Consider the following 18,136-nt stretch of genomic DNA (forward strand, 5'->3'; position numbering starts at 1 on the left):
TTTTGGCATCAATCATAAAGTATAGAATAAAAAGGTGTCTTGAGTTTAGATTTAAACACCTCCATTGAGTTTGGAGCTCGTATATCAGGTGGCAGTGCACCGGGCCCATATGGAGAGCACACTCAAGCCTTTACCTAAAAAAGAACTTAAAGTTTAGGTTTGTGTTATAAACGAGGGGCTGTGGTGTAACGCTCGGATGTATTACAGTCGTAAATTACAGTATTTTCGCAATGCTTTATCAATTAAAGATATAGTTGACCACAATCTCATATGAGGCTTACGTGAACTACATTGAAATCCCACATGTAATAAATGATGTTGCACACCACAACACTGCTGCTAGGGTATACCATTGCAAAAACAGTAGGGTTTACACTCCCTCTGAGACCCAGTGGCTTTGCCTCAATCTTATTCAGTTTTTGCACTGTCAGTATTATGGCCTAGCGTTAAACAGTTTTCAGTTTTGGCCGCAATTTTTCATTTCAGTGCATCACTACAAAATTGTGAACTGCTAAATTAAAATTATTTACTTTTAAAATGCATTGTAAACAGGACAGTAAGACATCTTTGGTCAAGGAAGGTAACGCATTTATTATATCTGGATCACTCTACGTAACTGCTGTGATGCGTGCTAATGTTATTCGATACAATTGGCTGCGTGTTAAGCCAGCCGACAGCTTTCTTAGCGCGTCAAAATATTTGCACTCTTTGAAAACTGATTTCTTTATCTATTTTAGTGGCGGAGTTGCATGAGCGAACACAAGCGAGCAACTGTGCGATCTGGTCTTGTATCCTCCTTCTGTGGGCAGATGGCCTGAATTGACCTGAGTCGCCTAATGTAGAGAAGTACTAAAAGCTTTACTCATTATTGCCACTCTGAGCAAAGCATCCAGTATTTGTAAAAAAAACGCATGAATAGAACATTATTGTATCTTAATCTCCTCCATTTTTGTTAAATCAGTCACAAAGTGTCAACAAAAATTGCTTCCAAACTGAAATCTAACTTTAAGGGACAGTGTGTAATATTTGACTTATGGATGTCGCTCTATCGTGTCGTGCACCCCAAAACTAGTGCAACAGAGCACATGAAGAATACAAATGATGGAGACCCAAAGTGACCAAAAAGTAAAATTTTTATTCGAATCTTTTGTCCAGGCTTTCATTAAGAAAGAAGGAAAAAAGGAAGAAAAGGGGGGAAAGAATGAGAAGAGAAAAAAAGAAAACGTGGAAAAAGGAAAAAAAAAAGAAAAATGCAAAGTAAAAGGAAAAAAAGCAAAAAGAAAATGTAGATGAAAATAAAGGCGAAAGAATAACACAACACAGAAAAAATAATGAAAAAGGAAATTGAGAAACAGATAGAACAAAATAAAAAAGGAATGCGAGAAAAGCAAAACAAAAACAATAAAGGGGAAAACAAGGAGAACAAAAAACAAGTTTTTGTTTTTAGGGTAGCTTTAGCGTCAAGATGGCCAACAATCGCTATCTGAGCATCATCTTATGTCAAATAAATACAATTTCTCCACCTATGACTATTAAGTACTCAAATTTCTTTTTTTAACCACTAGGAAGCGCTATATAATGCACTGTACTTTTAAGGAATTGGGGTCTGACAATCCTGCTAGTTCAAGTTTCATATTTGCACTCTTGTTCAGCTGTCCGTTTTATCCCTTGGCATTTCTATACACAGGCCAGGCAGCCATTTGCATGCATATTTAAATGTTTACCATGCAAGAATAATCACACTGTGTTTAAAAGGGTGGGATAATGTGTATGGCTTCGACATGACTTGCATCCGCAATGTGGCAATGAAGGAACCTTTGGTTGATGTCGTGGACCCCAAGCAAGTGGTGACCAACTCTTACCTCATCAAGGTAGGTCACACCATATTGGAAATCAGTTTTTTTAATATGCTGACCACGAGAGCATACTGGAGGTAGGAAAAAGGTGGAGCGTGCCTCTTTGTCTCGAGGTTTCTGGAATGAAACCTCATAAAATAAAAACATTGAGTTCAGTGTTAAATGATTAATATGATTAAAACCAATGTATCCAATATAATCACTGCACAATGTCCGGTTAAAAATGACGGTAAAATTAATAAAACAACCATCTCAAAAAAAACAAAAAAAAAATCCCACTGACGCGGTTTATTTTTTGCGGTTTTGATTTTTAATATACTTTCATCGTGCGTTGTTTTCTGCAGCACACAACAAATACTATCTAGTGAATATGGGTAGTGAATAGTTAAGTATTTGTATAGCCCTGAATCACAAGGAGTCTCAAAGGGCTCCACAGACCACAGATTATTGCAAACCACAGACTATTATTGCACCATCCCCTAAACTAAAACTTACACAAGGGCAAAAAAAGACTCAAAATCCTCAACATGAGGAAAATGAGGAAACCTTCCAGGATGACCAGGCTGCAATGGATGTTGTAATAACAATTGATACACAGATATCATCAACAGGAAATATAGTTCATTTATAAGCTATAGAATAGAAGTGTGTATACGACTGTTGTCCTATGGACAGATTCTCCCACCTCAGCAGTAGACCTCTGCAGTTCATCAAGCGTGATCATGGGCCTCTTGACTGGTCTGATCAGTTTTCTCCTTGTATGAGCTGAAAGTTTAAGTGGACGGCTCGATCTTGGTGGATTTGCAGTGGTCTGATACTTCTTCCATTTCAGTATTATTGCTTGCACAGTGCTCCTTGGGATGTTTAGAGCTTGGCAAATCTTTTTGTATCCAAATCCAGCTTTAAACTTCCCCACAACAGTATCTCGGACCTGCCTGGTGTGTTCCTCGTTCTTCATGACGCTCTTTGCGCTTTAAACAGACCTCTGAGACTATCACAGTGCAGGTGCTTTTATACAGAGACTTGATTACACACAGGTGGATTCCATTCATCATCTTTAGTCATTTAGATCAACATTGAATCATTCAGAGATCCTCACTGAACTTCTTGACAGAGTTTGCTGCACTGAAAGTAAAGGGGCTGAATTATTCTGCACACCCACTATTTCGTTTTTTATTTGTTCAAAAAGTTTAAAATATCTAATAAAGTGTGTTCCACTTCATGATTGTGTCCCACTTATTGGTGATGCTTCACAAGAAATTACAGTTTTATATCTTTATGTTTGAAGTCTGAAATGTGGCAAAAGGTCACAAAGTTCAAGGGGGGCAAATTGTTTCGCAAGCCACTGTACTTGGGAATAATAACACCTAATGGAAGCATGTAAATGCTGAAAAGAAGGGGCCAAGTATTGAACCCTGCGGAACACCACAGGTAACACCAAAGGGCTCAGATGTAATTTCACCATATTTAACTCAATACTTCCTATCTGAGAGGTAGGATCTGAACCATAAGAGGACAGTCCCTGAGAGACCAATCTATTTTTCTAACGGTTCTAGTAAGATATTATGATCCACCGTGTCAAAGGCAGCATCAAGGTCCAGCACCAGCAAGAGTGATGAAGCGCTGGAGTCCATTGCCAGTAGAAGATCATTGGTTACCTTAATCAGGACTGTCTCAGTAGAGTGATTAGCCCTGAATCCTGATTGCATGGTTTCAAAAAGATTGTTCTCGGATATAAAATCATTCAGCTGCTGTGCCACAACTTTTTCAAGTACTTTAGAAAGAAACGATAGGTTTGACACAGGTTTATAATTACTTAAGCTTTCTGGATCAAGGTTGGGTAGTTTCAGTATAGTAACAGTGGACTTAAAAGCCGCCGGAACAACACCTGTGGAGAGTGATATGTTTATAATATTTTGACCTGAAGGTCCAAGGACCCAAAAAAGACCTTTAATCAGCGAACCCGGAAGCGGGTCAAACAGTCAAGTAGTTGGTTTGGCCGTTATCACCACCTGTTTAACGAGTGACAGATCACTAAATCGGGAAAAAAATCCCTGGACAACCATGTCGCGCATCAATTTTCAGACCTTTAATACCTGACATATTTACATGGTCTTTAGAAATCTCTTCCCGTATGCGTTGAATCTTTTTATTAAAGAAGACCATAAAGCCATGGGCTTAATGGGTAGAACTATCTGGAATAATCTGTTGATTCGTTAGTGATGCTACAGTGTCAAAAAGGATTTTGGATTTTTATAACAAACAATTTATTGACCAATTGAATGAAAGAGTTTATTCTTTTCAAAACTCGCCTCGCCTTTTTTGAGCACCACACACGTTTTTTAGATCATTATGTCAGGAAAACGGATGAAAAACCTTGTTTAATTATTCTGAAGGGTGGCTACTCACGCTTTAGGTGAATTCTTTTTTCCGTTTTTGACAGTACAATATACTTGAAGGAACACACTCTCTGGGATTCATGGACTTTGATTATTACGTTATTGTTATTGTGTCAATACCACGGTGAACGCCCTTGAGCCTGCAGATTTCTTCTTGGCTCTTCGAGTCAAGCGTAGACCGGGATTTTCCAAGCGCAGGCTCCGTGCAGGAACATAGAGGGAAATCAAATCAGAGAGATAGCAGGGTCAAGTTTATAAAAACAATTATATCCTAGTAAGAGAATCTTAAAGGCAAATCTTGAGCGGACCGGGAGCCAGTGCAAGTTAGCTAATATAAGAGTGATATGGTCAAACTTTAGACATGAGAGACATGTATGTGCACGCGGCATACATGGTTTTTGACAGAGGCTGCAATTTAAAAAACCCTTTTCCAATTTGGCACGGAATGTGTAGTCTTCCTCCACACCATCATGCAGATGTGTTCCAAAATGTTACACGTGCCATGGATCTCGAGGAATGAATTTTCATATGCCCGAGAGCTGTGACGTCACCGAATGATGACAAGAACCAAAATAATGGCGTCCCTTATTGATAAACAGCAGTTATCAGCGAATGTATAGCGCTCATTCCTGCTTGGAGTAATCGGAACATTGCCTACTATGTCGCTGGGGGATTTCTGACTGTTTTGTAAGAGATGCTAGCTTTGATTATTTCAAGTTGCGTCCGTTAAGTCTAACTGTCGCATTGTACAGCATGCGTTCCTTTTGCCTTTGCTTTCTCATAGGTATGATTATGACTTTTCCTACCTTGTTTTTTTCTCCGCATGTTTTACAGAAAATATGATATTGTCCAGATAGCTCCTGTTGGCGTGCAGGCTCTCGATGGCTTCCAGTTTTTGTTTGGTATAGGTTAAACCCTTTAGCAGTCGGCTAGCTGGTTTTCCTGCTGTGCTCACTGTTTTTTATCCCGGAAGGGTTCATTTTTGTTGCTGGTTGTCTTTTTTGTCGCCTGTTATTCTGGCTACTTATCCATGTTTTCGGACAGCCAGCCTTCTGTTTTTGTCAGTCCCAGTTAGCCATTATTAGCAACCGGCTAGCCTGTCTGTTTTTTTTGTCAGTTCGCCCCATTTTGGCTACTCGCCATTTGTTGTACCATTGCTGCACCTACCTGCGACACCACACCTAGGCATTCTCCACAAAAACTACCAAAACTTGGCTTAAAACACTCAAAACCTTTTCGACAAGCTTACATGTAAACCAATAGGGTGACTGGTTTGATAGGGTGCTAGTGTACTTAACATGACGTCAGAGCTCAAGAAACAAAAGACGAGAAGACTGTCTTCAAAATTCAATATCCCAGAAAATAATTTAAATATAACAATGACAAATATATAGATAATATTTATAGATATTGTGCAAAAAAACATAAACTATTTTCTCAAATTTTGTGTGTTTTAGAATTTGAGTATCCCTTTAAGCCAGGAGATGGCAACAGAAATTAATGAATGTTCAGACTCCGGACCGCAGCTTGAGAATAAGAAAAAAAAATAGCTATTGGTTAAGAATTTTAAGGTTGAACTAAACAAACGCAGCTCTGTTTACTTTACGTTACTTCCCAAGTTACGTGACCTCGTTGCAGCAGTCGCTCTATGCATGCTTTCTAGTTGGCAGGCATGCTTTCTTATTCTTTGATGTGAAATAACATTTGATTTGAATTATGAAATGTTGCAGAAAACTCCTGCATAGCCACAAGGACTATTGAAACTAATGACAGGAATCTGGCGGTAACCGAACTTGACAAACAAATCAAAGACGCCACAGCAAAGACGTATTTTGACCAATTGACCTCACTAGAATTACGTGTTGTGTCCAAAGTTATTTTATTGAAGCATGTTACTATAATCCCAAATGCTATTTGTAAGTGCGGGGATACACTCGGGCAAGTGGAGGGCCCAGTCACAGAGGCACTAGCAAATGAGATGTGGCAGGCTGTCCACACAGGGCACAACAGGCAATGACAAATTTAACGATTGCACATTCTCATTTTAAAAGGACAGTGTGTTTTATTTGACCACTCGATGTTGTATTGTGTTGAGCAACCAAAAACGATTGCAATGAAGCATTGGTTGACAATCACAGCGCCACATGTGGGTTGTTTGGTAGTAGGTCACACAGAAACGAAAACCCCCAAAATCCTAATTGTTTTGCATTTATTTGCGTATACACATAATTCTTTCACTGCCAAAAAACAAGTTTGGGTGCATGTTATACTGAGCTTGTGCAGCAGTACATCACCGTTGTTGAACAATGACTGATCTGTCGACAAAAATCTGCCTTAACCAATTGACCCTTAGTATTATATTTGACAATGGAAAAGGCATTGGATTTGATCTCATCATCACACTATTTTTACTCACGTTGCCACATGACCACGCACACTTCTGATCTATTTCTCTCCACCCTACACTTAATTAAGACAACATTCCCTCCAGGACAGAATACATAAACATGTTCAATTTTCAACATGTTTTAACTGAGAAGACTGCAAGAAAATAAGCTATTGTCATATATTAGGGTTTTATGTGATAAATACAGTTGACAAACATAACATTTACCTAATAATTGGTAGCAAAGTGGGCTTGTTTTTCAAATACTCAGCATTTTTACACAGTAAAACACAATAAACTCTGTAATCTTAAACCATCTTGTCTGACTCAATAGACCACACATTATATAAAGAAAAATGAATCAAATCTGCTTAAAAATCCCGCCGACACTTCTGTTATGGTGGCTTAACTTTGCCAGAGCATTTTTTCCCTCGTGACTAACGGCAGCTGGCATTAGTCATCACCTTCTACGCGTCAAGCCCAAAAGGACAGGTGAAGAGACCAAGAAGGGTACGAGAGAAATTCGAAAATTGGCTTGAATCTGCCCATGAAAAGGGTGTACAAAACCCTGAGTAGTAGGTCCCTAGAAAGTTAGTGACAAAAGGAAGGAAAAGTGGAAAATAGTGACAACAATGATCAAGTTGAAGAAAGAAGTGATGGTCAAATACGAAAATAATGTACGAGTGACTGCCATTGAAGCGCTGTTTGAAGGTTCTATAAATAGTTTAGAAATAATATATTTTTAACAGTATATTAATCCATTACCTACATGATTAATTAATTATCATTCCTGTCATTAGTTTCAATAGTCCTTGTGGCTATGCAGGAGTTTTCTGCAACGTTTCATAATTCAAATCAAATGTTATTTCACATCAAAGAATAAGAAAGCATGCCTGCCAACTAGAAAGCATGCATAGAGCGATGTCTTTTAGTATGTAGCTATTGTTTTGTTTTTTAATTTGAAAATATATGATACTATATCTCAGGGGTCGGGAACCTTTTTGACTCAAAGAGCCATAAAAGCAAAAAATATTAATTTTATTTTGGGAAAGAGCCACACCATATATTATGAGACAAATTTACAAAATTGCTAAACCCGCACCCCAGACAAAAGCTTAGTCTTCAGCACATTTATTTTTGATGATTTGGTAAAAAATATGAAAAGAGAATAATGCCAGAGCCCCTGTCCCAAAATCAACAAACATACCACTTTAAACTTCTTGCAATTACTCAAGATCGGTTAAACTCCTTTTGACCCTTTTTTTCATACATATTGGTTTCAAAACCAGATGCAAGCAGTTATTGTGTAAAAACGTCACAACATTCTGCAAATAGGGAGCCTGATGAGCTCACTTTTGGCGCAGATGGCGTAGGGCGAGAGATGGGAGGAGTGCTTGCGCTTTTTGCATGGCTCCACCCATCCCTCCCACTCACCCAATCAAAAGACTAAGTTCTCTTCCGGTGTTTTGGCGTATTTACAGTGTGTTCTGTGGATTCATCATAAGGTATCTGAACACTGAACACGGATCATATAGTGAACTTTTATATAAAGGATTCTTTAGCGTTGTACAGCCAAAACGAGTTTTTTCCCCCCTTTTTTGTGTGACACCTTGACTGTAAATTGTAGTGAAAAACGTGCCCTATATATACTGCGAAGTAACGTCGGATACCTAGCTTTGGATTGGATTTGCGTGTACCTGAATAGGATGAACAACTCAAGTTTCGAACAAGATGGAGAAATTTTGCATGCAATCAAATTTGTCTCTGAGCCATAGATATTCATAGAAAGAGCCATATATGGCTCGCGAGCCATAGGTTCCCGACCCCTGCTATATCTGCTTCAAACAGCACAATTCTTGCATTTGACGAATTTGAGAAATTGATTTTTTTTCTTGATTCGGATCGCAACTCATTAGGGTGTTGTGGCAACCCAAGAACCCATCCGAAAGGACAGGCTGTACTGGGCGGGCGGACAGGACCTTTTCTTTCATGAACCACCGCTACCTCCCAGAACAGTGCCTTGGATGATGAGTGTCTGCTATGTAGAAAAACATTGGTTAAATAATTGTTGGGAGTTGATGCTTACTTGCTTTAACCCTTTGACGTTTCTGTAAAATCCGCCTAAAATACCATTTCAAGACATAGCCAAAGTAAATTGAATGCTGTTCTTGAACCGTTTGGAGAATATGGACGGCTTTGGTCTCTTTTCAAAGGGGACACTCTGAAGTTTTCTCCCAAATTATCACTGTAAAGGCTATTAATATTGGGTTGTAACGCAAAGGAATAGGTTTTATTTCTCGCCTGATATTTTTTTCAATTACATGCTTGCATAAAAGTGCACCATGGGCAACTTAGCTGGAAAACAGCAGGGACAATAGCATGAAGCCTTACTTTGTTAACCTGACATGCATGTTTTTGGAATGTGGGAAGAGACCAGAGTGCCCGAAAGAAATATGCAAACTACGCACAGGAAGGTTGGTCGCTGGATTAGAACCCATGACCTCAGAATGGTGTTGCGCACACGCTAACCACTCAGCTGCTGTGCTGTCTTTTTTTTAATATTATATCTATGACCAAAAAAAATCCAGAAAAGCATTGTAAAAATATTGGCCGCCTGTTTTCTTATCTCAGCCAACTGACCCCAGAAGTTCCCTGATGACTTCTGAATTATCCAATGTGGACCTAAATGACTAAAAATGAGTGCACCCATGTGCCATTAAGTCTCAGTTTAAATGCAACTGCTCTGTGATGGGCTCAGAGGTCTGTGAAAGGAGACACTGGGGAACAGACAGCAAAACAGGAGCCCTGCCAAGTTTTTACAAACAAGACATTTGCTCAAAAGCTCATGCATCTTTCTGCTTCCAAGTGTTTGTCAGCTGCTAGCTGGATTTGCGTAAAAATGCGGCAATCCCATTGCAAGCAATTAGACCAATTCACTCAGAAAGAAAGTGTTTTGGTGTACACAGGTCTTTACTGTAGCTCATAAGTTGCATGTTACAATAACCTCCTGTAAACAATCAAAGAAGAACCAGTATCCAGTCGTAGCAGCGATCACAAATGCTGATATCTAATGCCGCAATTCACCAAATGACCCATATGAGTAATACGTTTGAATACATTGAAAAGTTGTTTACTATACTAATACCTCATCGGCATCAGAACAACACTGGTTATCTTTAATCTGAGTAGATAAAGAGCAGATTTTTTTGCATCAAACTCCTGTCTTGTTTGCCATGCTTTTTAGGTGTGACTTGTTTGCTGTGTCATTGCCTTTCATAACTAGTGTATTTATGTGACAATATTTTACAAGGGCACACATTCATCATCATTGTTTCGTAATTTTGCTCTAGAAATGCAGTAGATTGATGCATTTGAATTTAAATTGTACAAAACTGTCTTTCAAAGGAACTTGCCCCCAGACCTAATGTCTTCCCACCAGGGTTTCACAAAATCCTATTAGAAACATTGATGTGTTTTATTTTTTTGTTTTCAGCTGGTCGAATGCCGTGATTTAATATCTCTTTCCATAACAGGAGGTGGATATCTACACAGTGAAGGCTGAAGAGCTGTCTTTTACCTCATCGTTCTGCCTGCAGATCCAGAGAAACGACTACATCCATGCACTGGTCACTTACTTCAACGTTGAATTCACCAAATGCCACAAAAAGACGGGTTTCTCTACCGGTAAGATGCCACGCTTGTTATTCTCATTGCTTCATGAAGAAAGTTAAGAATAGGATAAAATAGAACGCCTTTATTTTCATCACAAAAAGTGTCAATGAAATTTAAAGTTTAAAAGAAACATTTTTCTCCTTCACGCAACACAGGAAATATACATGTAAAACAAAAACAGGCAAACACAAATCTCATCTGAGGGTGTACAGTTAAGCTCTATTTGAATTATGACACACGTTTACCGTATTATTTGGACTAAACTACATGCCCAAAAACTCAAACTTAGCCAGAAATTTGAACGTGCGCCTCTTTTGCACGTAACGTCACCATGCCTTCCCTGGCAAAACGAGATTGACGGACAGCAGATGGCGTGCATTTTTTGGCACAACGAAGCACAGTAACGCTTCCTAGCTACGGAAAACTGGTAAGGGCCCGGTCACACAGACATTTGCGGCTGAATGACGGCCAGAAATTTCTGCCCTAGAGGCGGACGCAATTGGACGTATTGAGCTCGCCGTTGAATCGTTATGAAGCTGTGCTTGACTCGAGTTCGGGAATTGGCGAGCGGGTAGCAACGTGATTTACTTTTGTCCTGGTTAATTCTTCAGAGCGCGGGTACAATTACTTTAACGAGCGTAGAGAGGCTCGAACGCGACCAGAGATATCCGGTCGTGAAGCAGATGCCGCTAGGACGTTGTTTGACGTTTTGAGCCCGCAATATACACGAGATAGAGCAGTGCTTTACTCGCGGTCGCAAATTTTCACGTGGTTGGGCGCGTTCAAAACTTTTGAGCAGCTCAAAAGTTTGAGCACGTGTTTAAAACGCGTGCCGCACACGTGGTCAACACGAGTTAATGACGCAGAAATGACGTGCTATGGTCGCGGCCAGGGCGCAGTTACACTTGGGTAGGACGGGGAATTTCAGCGGGTAATCGTGGGTGGAGCATGGTAATAGCATGTTCTGTGCCTGTATCGCGGTGTTATTACGTGAAATTAGCGTGTTACGCGTGTGACAGTCAAACGCCTTTCTCTGCGTATAAACAGCGCAAATGCCGAGCGTGCTCGTGACGTCAAAGGGGTGAACATCCCCGTCAGCGTAGTTTCTCTTCATTTCGAATAAATTATTTGGTGCATCTGTTATGTTTGCAGTAAGGCTGTGAAGCTAGGACCTTAACTTTGCTTTTTGGCTGAAATTAAGAATCCCAGCTATTATGCCTTAATACACATTTGGATTCTGATAGATATTGAATAATGAGGTAAACCTCACTAGACCCTTCAGCCCCACCCCCTCTCCATCCTCATAACAACTTGGTCTTAATCCATTTTAATATCTTGACATTTTTTAACTCGAGAGTAAAATAAGAATGATGCTATAGCTTGTAAACATTTTCCTCACGAGTCTGCGATTTGTACCATCATGTTCTTCTACAGCCCGGTTCCAAAATTAGCGTTCCCCCGCTACTTCAACCATGTTTACATCATCCTATCTCACAATGAAGTAAGGAATGCAATGACGAATATACAATCAATACCTCTTCATTATTCATTTGTTGGAAATGTAGAACAGATTAAACCGTTCCGTCATTGTTATTATTGTGAACGTAAATTGACGGTAGATCCCCACCCCCCTCGCGTGAACGCGCATTCTCCTGCGCTCCCAACGAATGCGAACATATTCTATATAAAACACTTATTAAAACTATAAAGCGAGCTAATTATAATAATTGGGAGATCCTAGTCTATATAACGCGTTTATTTAAACCAAAAATTGCGATCTTATTTTACAAAATGCGTTTGTTAACATGGAAGGAAAAGTCACGTGAGGGTGTAGGGCGGTTTGGTTGGTTGTTGTTGGTCTAAACACGGAAAGGACCCGCAAATGACGCGATGAGAGGAAGGGGAACAGTCGCCGGCGTCTTTTTTCCGGCCACACCACAGGTCAAAAGCGGGTTGGCCATTTTTGCGCATTTTCCATTGCGGGTAAACACGGGCGAAAAAAAATCCCAAAATTTTAGCCGTCATTCAGCCGCAAATGTCTGTGTGACCGGGCCCTAAGCATCTAGACTTTTATAACCTTTTAGATCAGCGCAGGTGTATGGGGATAATTCATTTCCAATATTGTGGAATGAAGTCAGGCAGACTGTAAAATTTGGTTAGATGTGTGCTGGCCCTGCTAATGCTATACTCAGTTTCTCTAAATAGTGTTCTTTGTGCTCAGTCAGCTACCTCATCCGACAGCTGCACAATAATTGTTTGACTAAGCGGTTAGCGGCGTTATAAGCCTTCGGTACCGTCCGTAATCATGGTAAACGTAAACTCTACCAAATAAGACCGACGAACTGGCTGTGCTGGTGAAAAACATCAAAGCGCACAGGGAGTGCAGTTTGCTGTGTTTTACGGAAACGTGCCACACGTCTAGCATCCCGGACACTTAAGTGGAGCCACCCGGAGCTACCCTGACCGGAGCTTTCCGGAGCTAACCGGCTTCAGTGCTGTTAGACAGAGACACAAAAGCCTGCGGGAAGCGGAGCGGAGATAGACTCGCCTACACGAGGTGGTGTATCCCTTAGCACAAAAATTTCCATCTGCCGCAGGAACGTCGAACTTTTGGACTAGCGTGTGACGTCATCCACTGCGCTGTGGCTAAACTACAACAAAGCACCCCGAGGGCATCCTGTTAATCAGTTAATAAACAACAAGGGAGACTGCTGGAAGTGTGAATTTCCCTACGAGAATGAATATAGTATCTATCTATCTACCTATTTATCTATCTATATCTACTGTTTTCTGGCCCTACTGTGAAGTTCTGTTTATTACGGTACTGCATGGTGTCATCACATGGTTAGGTCATGTGTGTGCAAAGGGTTAATAATCAGGTGCGCCTGTTTTGCAAACAGAAATAAATATGTTATTATTTTTATGCACATTTTGAACAGACAATCCATTTTATCACTGACCATAATTGCATAACAATGGTGGCATTAGTGATCAAACCCGCTAGCAATAAACGCCAAATCCTAACCACCAGGCTGCTCGGCACATGGACAGTTTACAATTGCATAGCATGGGATGCAAAAGGAATCAAACCTGGATCACAGTGGAAAGAGTGCCGGAGCTTACACACTAGACCAGTGATTTTCAACCAGTGTGCCGGCGCACACTAGTGGCCCTGAGAACTTGTCTAGTGTGCCGCAGGAAATTGTCCAATTTTATCTTAAGTAACTAACTCTCATCCATATCAGTAAGTGGGAACACATTCAATGGTAATGTTAAATAGTCTGCATTCATATAGCGCTTTCAAGTCACTGGAGACTTCCCAAAGCGCTTTACAATGTGCTTTACACTTACCCATACACACACCAATATCGGCGTTAGTCATGCAAGGCTCCTAATGCTTATTAGGGGTTTTGGGGTTCAGTGTCTTGCCCAAGAGTACTTTAACATTTAACTCAGAGGCGCCGGGAATTAAACCTTTATATTTTCTCTTCTTATATACCAGGGGTGCCGAACAAGTTTGACACAAAGAGACGACATTTTTAACTGTAAGAGTCAAAGAGCCACACCACGCACTGACCTGCCATGACAGACAGACACACACAATTAAAAACATATTATTTCCTATAACATACTCCTCTCCTTACAATACAACAAGTATTGTTCTTGTGTTGATTTCAAGGAAAGTGTCCACCCTCAATACACACAAAAAACTTATCATGAAACAAGGCAAAGAGCCACAGTATATAGAAAGTATGATGAGGCAAAGAGCCGCATTCTTATTGGCCAAGAGCCGCATGCGGCTCTAGAGCCACGTGTTCGCCACCCCCTGCTATATTCTAATTATCTACTTGGGACTAGACACATTTACAAAAACGTTTTTAATGAAGCTGTTTGGGATTGCCCAGCAAAATATAAAAAATGTTGCACATATGTTCAATTAAAAAGGGAACATAAACCAATCAGGGAGCGCGTCAGATGATTACCCCAGGTGGCTCCACTTGGGTAATCATGACAGAGTCGACTTTCCTTTCTCTACAGTTTGATGTCATTGAGTGCTGTCAGTAAGAAGAACAAGACAATTTGATACTACGTAGAGCAAACAGAATTAAATGTTATCGTCATATCACATACACGCAGAAGTCAAGCCTAGATTTAAATGGTTCCATTAAACACAAAGGGACACTGAGGACAAGGATGGCGGCAAAACAATAACAATAAATGAGTCAATAGTACTTTATTGACCATTATACTTAGTACACAGCATATCGTTTAGCTCCTCAGTGGCTTTGCTTTGCCATTGCATTTTTGCTTGCATTAGTTTGGTCTAGATCAGGGGATGGTGTCATAAGAGACGGCTCAGCTAAAAAGTCTCTGTAGTGCGAAGTGGAAGGAGAAGAGGACGACGAGGTGAGCGGAGAAGATGAGGTAAAATTTTGGACTATTTGATAAAGTTTCAGGAGCGAGCAGAGAGAGTGGGAAAGGTGAGATGGCACAACATTCATTTGGACAGGTAACTTAAAATTAGTTTTACCTGGTTATATCAGTATCAGAAATTATTTTCCCCCCATTTTATTAACACTCCACTTATTGAAACATAAAGTTTGTTTGTTTGTACATGATTCAGATTGAATCGTTTCTTGTAAATGATTCAATTGTTTGTTTGTTTGTACATGATTCAAATTGAATCGTTTCTCCGGCGCCGTCACGAATGGCAGCCACTCCAGCAGCTCCCGTGTTATTTTCGATTGTTCTCAGTTATTTTCGATTGTTCTCAGCTTAGGGATGCTGCTGGAAAAGTGAATTTCCCTTCGGGGATGAATAAAGTATCTATCTATCTATCTATCTTATTATTTTATTATTTTACATTTTTATAAAAAAACTGACAACTATTTTTGCTTATTATTTCAGATTTTTTGGGTGAAAAAAAACAAAATAATATTATAGTAAAACTTGAAAAACAGGTAAAAGATGTAATCCCACATTACAGCAAATATTATTATTTCCTGTGGCACGGTGACCATAAAATATGAGAAAACCTTTATAATGTCACTTTAAGCTTTATAAATAAAATGGAAATCAAATGATTTTTAAACATTTCAACCGTCGGCGCGCCTCTATATTTTTTAATGTGGAAAGTGTGCCTTGGCCCAGAAAAGGTGGGGGGGATTTTGTAAGGTTTATTGTTCTGTATTCTTTATCAATTATCCGTCATCGGTTAAATCATAAAATGCTACAAAGCCAAGGGGCCGAGACACCTTCTTTTAGCCAAGAGGCCGAGTCAAGGTCCTAGACACAGAGTCATGCAATGATCAGTGCAAATACACCGTTCCCGGAGGTACTGCAATACTGGGCCGATGCGTGGAGTGGAGTGGACAGAGGGGGGGTTTTTTTTTTTTGGGGGGTTTAAGGGTTATTGATCTATCTTCGTTATTCATTATCCATTATCCGTTATCGGTCAGTTCATTATATGCTACAAAGCCTAGGAGCCGGGACACTTACTCTCAGCCAAAAGGCTAAGCTAAGGTCCTAGCCCCAATGCCTTGTTGCGATCATTGCGAATGCACCGTTCCCGGAGGTACTGCAATACCGGGCCGATGCGTGGAGTGGACAGAGCAAGCTCTTATTCCATCTCCGGAATGCAAAAATCAAAAGGCCAAGCTAAGGACCTAGTATCTAAGGCCAAGCAATCTCTTATGGGGTTTTGGGGTTTTTAAGGGTTATTGTTCTATCTTCGTTATTCATTATCCACTATCCGTTATCGGTCAGTTCATAATACGCTACAAAGCCTAGGAGCCGGGACACTTACTCTCAGCCAAAAGGCCAAGCTAAGGTCCTAGCCCTAAAGCCATGCTGCGATCATTGCGAATGCACCGTTCCCGGAGGTACTGCAATACCGGGCCGATGCGTGGAGTGGACAGAGCAAGCTCTTATTCCATCTCTGGATTACAAAAATCAACTTAGCCAAAGGCCAAGCTATGTGAGGTCATGCTTGGATAGCACACAATTCTAAAGTCACAGTTAGCACCACTACAAATATCGGTATGGGGTTTTGGGGTTTTTAAGGGTTATTGATCTATCTTCGTTATTCATTATCCATTATCCGTTATCGGTCAGTTCATAATACGCTACAAAGCCTAGGAGCCGGGACACTTACTCTCAGCCAAAAGGCCAAGCTAAGGTCCTAGCCCTAAAGCCTTGCTGCGATCATTGCGAATGCACCGTTCCCGGAGGTACTGCAATACCGGGCCGATGCGTGGAGTGGACAGAGCAAGCTCATATTCCATCTCCGAAATGCAAAAATCAAAGAGGCCAAGCTAAGGACCTAGCATCAAAGGGCCAAGCAAGGCCAAGAAGGCCAAGCTAAGGACTTGGCATCAAAGCCTGTCTAATTCCACTTTGTATGGGGTTTTTAAGGGTTATTTATCTATCTTCGTTATTCATTATTCATTATCTGTTATCGGTCAGTTCATAATACGCAACAAAGCCTAGGAGCCGGGATACTTACTCTCAGCCAAAAGGCCAAGCTAAGGTCCTAGCCCTAAAGCCTTGCTGCGATCATTGCGAATGCACCGTTCCCGGAGGTACTGCAATACCGGGCCGATGCGTGGAGTGGACAGAGCAAGCTCATATTCCATCTCTGAAATGCAAAAATCAAAGATAGTGACTTCATAGAGTTGTAGGGCTAGGACCTTAGTTTGGCCTTAGACAATCCTTGTCACGTCAACCCTAGAACCACAATTGGATTGTATTCGCTAGTCCAAGAAACACTGCACTAGAGCTAGAAGGTTTGAGATAATATAAAAAGGTATTAGGTCTTATCTCATTATAACACTATTTTTAGTCACAGTACCAAAAAGGTCAGAGTGGAGAGAATGTTGTTACCTTTTTATTCGCTCAAACTAAGAATTGTAAGAGACAAAAATGTTTATTCGGTGCTGCCATGTGTTTATTCATATCTTTTAGAGCCACCGGATCACTTCCCATAATGCCTTTCCCTTCAATCAGTTCAGAATCTCGTGCCCTTTGTGAGTCGGCTGTACCAAGGACCGGTTTTGTGACAATATTTAAGCGGCCACGCCCAATCATAACATCAACAATTTGGTACTGGGACTAAAAATAGTGATGATAAAGCCTTTTCATGTGTCGTCTGTATCCCTAGTGGTCTTGTGCAGTGTTTTTTAACTGGCCTGACTTCAGGACCCATACTTCCACCCTAATGACAAGCCGTGAAAGAAATCACACTCAAGATTATCGAATGAAAAGATTGAGCAGGTTAAAGCACAGATAGTAAAATACTATCACTTGTTTAAAATAAAATAATATGAACAGCAAAACCAAAACGACTTACCTAACATACATATAAGCGACACTTTAAAAATGTCCTAAAATAGCCGTATACAAAAAGAATTTTTTACTCAAAATATTAATAAAACGTGTTCCTAAAATTAGATATGCAGATGATAAGGATTAATATACTGGTAAAAAGCCAAAAATATAAAATTTTAAACCATTTACTGTACCTCCTAGCTGCGGTTCAATGGCAGATACTCCTACACCATTTTCGTATTTCTGTTTTCTACTTTTCCTTCCTCTTATCCAATGTTCCCTCTAATTTTCCACGGGTCTGAGCGTTCACACAAAGTAGGTGAGCAACGCTTGAAACAACAGTGAACAACAGCAATCCCAAGTGTGGCAACTAAATCATTATCAAACATGTGCAAAACTTGACATCAACTTACATTTTGCTGAGTTTCCAGCAATGCTAAATTATTTTTCACTTTTGAATGAATTGACTAATGTATGATTGCAAAGGTTGTAGGGCT

At 40.2% G+C, this 18,136-nt stretch overlaps 1 protein-coding gene and 4 pseudogenes across 7 annotated transcripts in view; 1 reads left to right on the top strand and 4 right to left on the bottom strand.

Moving 5' to 3' along the window:
• Positions 1 to 18,136, top strand: part of prmt8a (protein arginine methyltransferase 8a) — an 85,254-nt gene that overhangs the window by 52,198 nt on the left and 14,920 nt on the right. For 6 of the 7 annotated variants that reach the window (XM_088341034.1, XM_088341029.1, XM_088341035.1 and 3 more), the window contains 2 exons: positions 1,756 to 1,871; positions 10,175 to 10,325. In XM_088341034.1, coding sequence (XP_088197160.1) covers positions 1,756 to 1,871; positions 10,175 to 10,325 — 267 coding nt within the window. The remainder of the gene's footprint in view (positions 1 to 1,755; positions 1,872 to 10,174; positions 10,326 to 18,136) is intronic. The other variant, XM_088341033.1, reaches the window with a different exon arrangement.
• Positions 15,867 to 16,145, bottom strand: LOC148363360 (U2 spliceosomal RNA; annotated as a pseudogene).
• On the bottom strand, positions 16,174 to 16,290 carry LOC148363361 (U2 spliceosomal RNA; annotated as a pseudogene).
• On the bottom strand, positions 16,522 to 16,681 carry LOC148363362 (U2 spliceosomal RNA; annotated as a pseudogene).
• Positions 16,873 to 16,991, bottom strand: LOC148363363 (U2 spliceosomal RNA; annotated as a pseudogene).

This window comes from Urocampus carinirostris, chromosome 7, assembly GCF_059441175.1.
Source record: "Urocampus carinirostris isolate Australia breed hairy pipefish chromosome 7, RoL_Ucar_1.0, whole genome shotgun sequence".
In the NCBI taxonomy this organism is placed as follows: Eukaryota; Metazoa; Chordata; class Actinopteri; order Syngnathiformes; family Syngnathidae; genus Urocampus; species Urocampus carinirostris.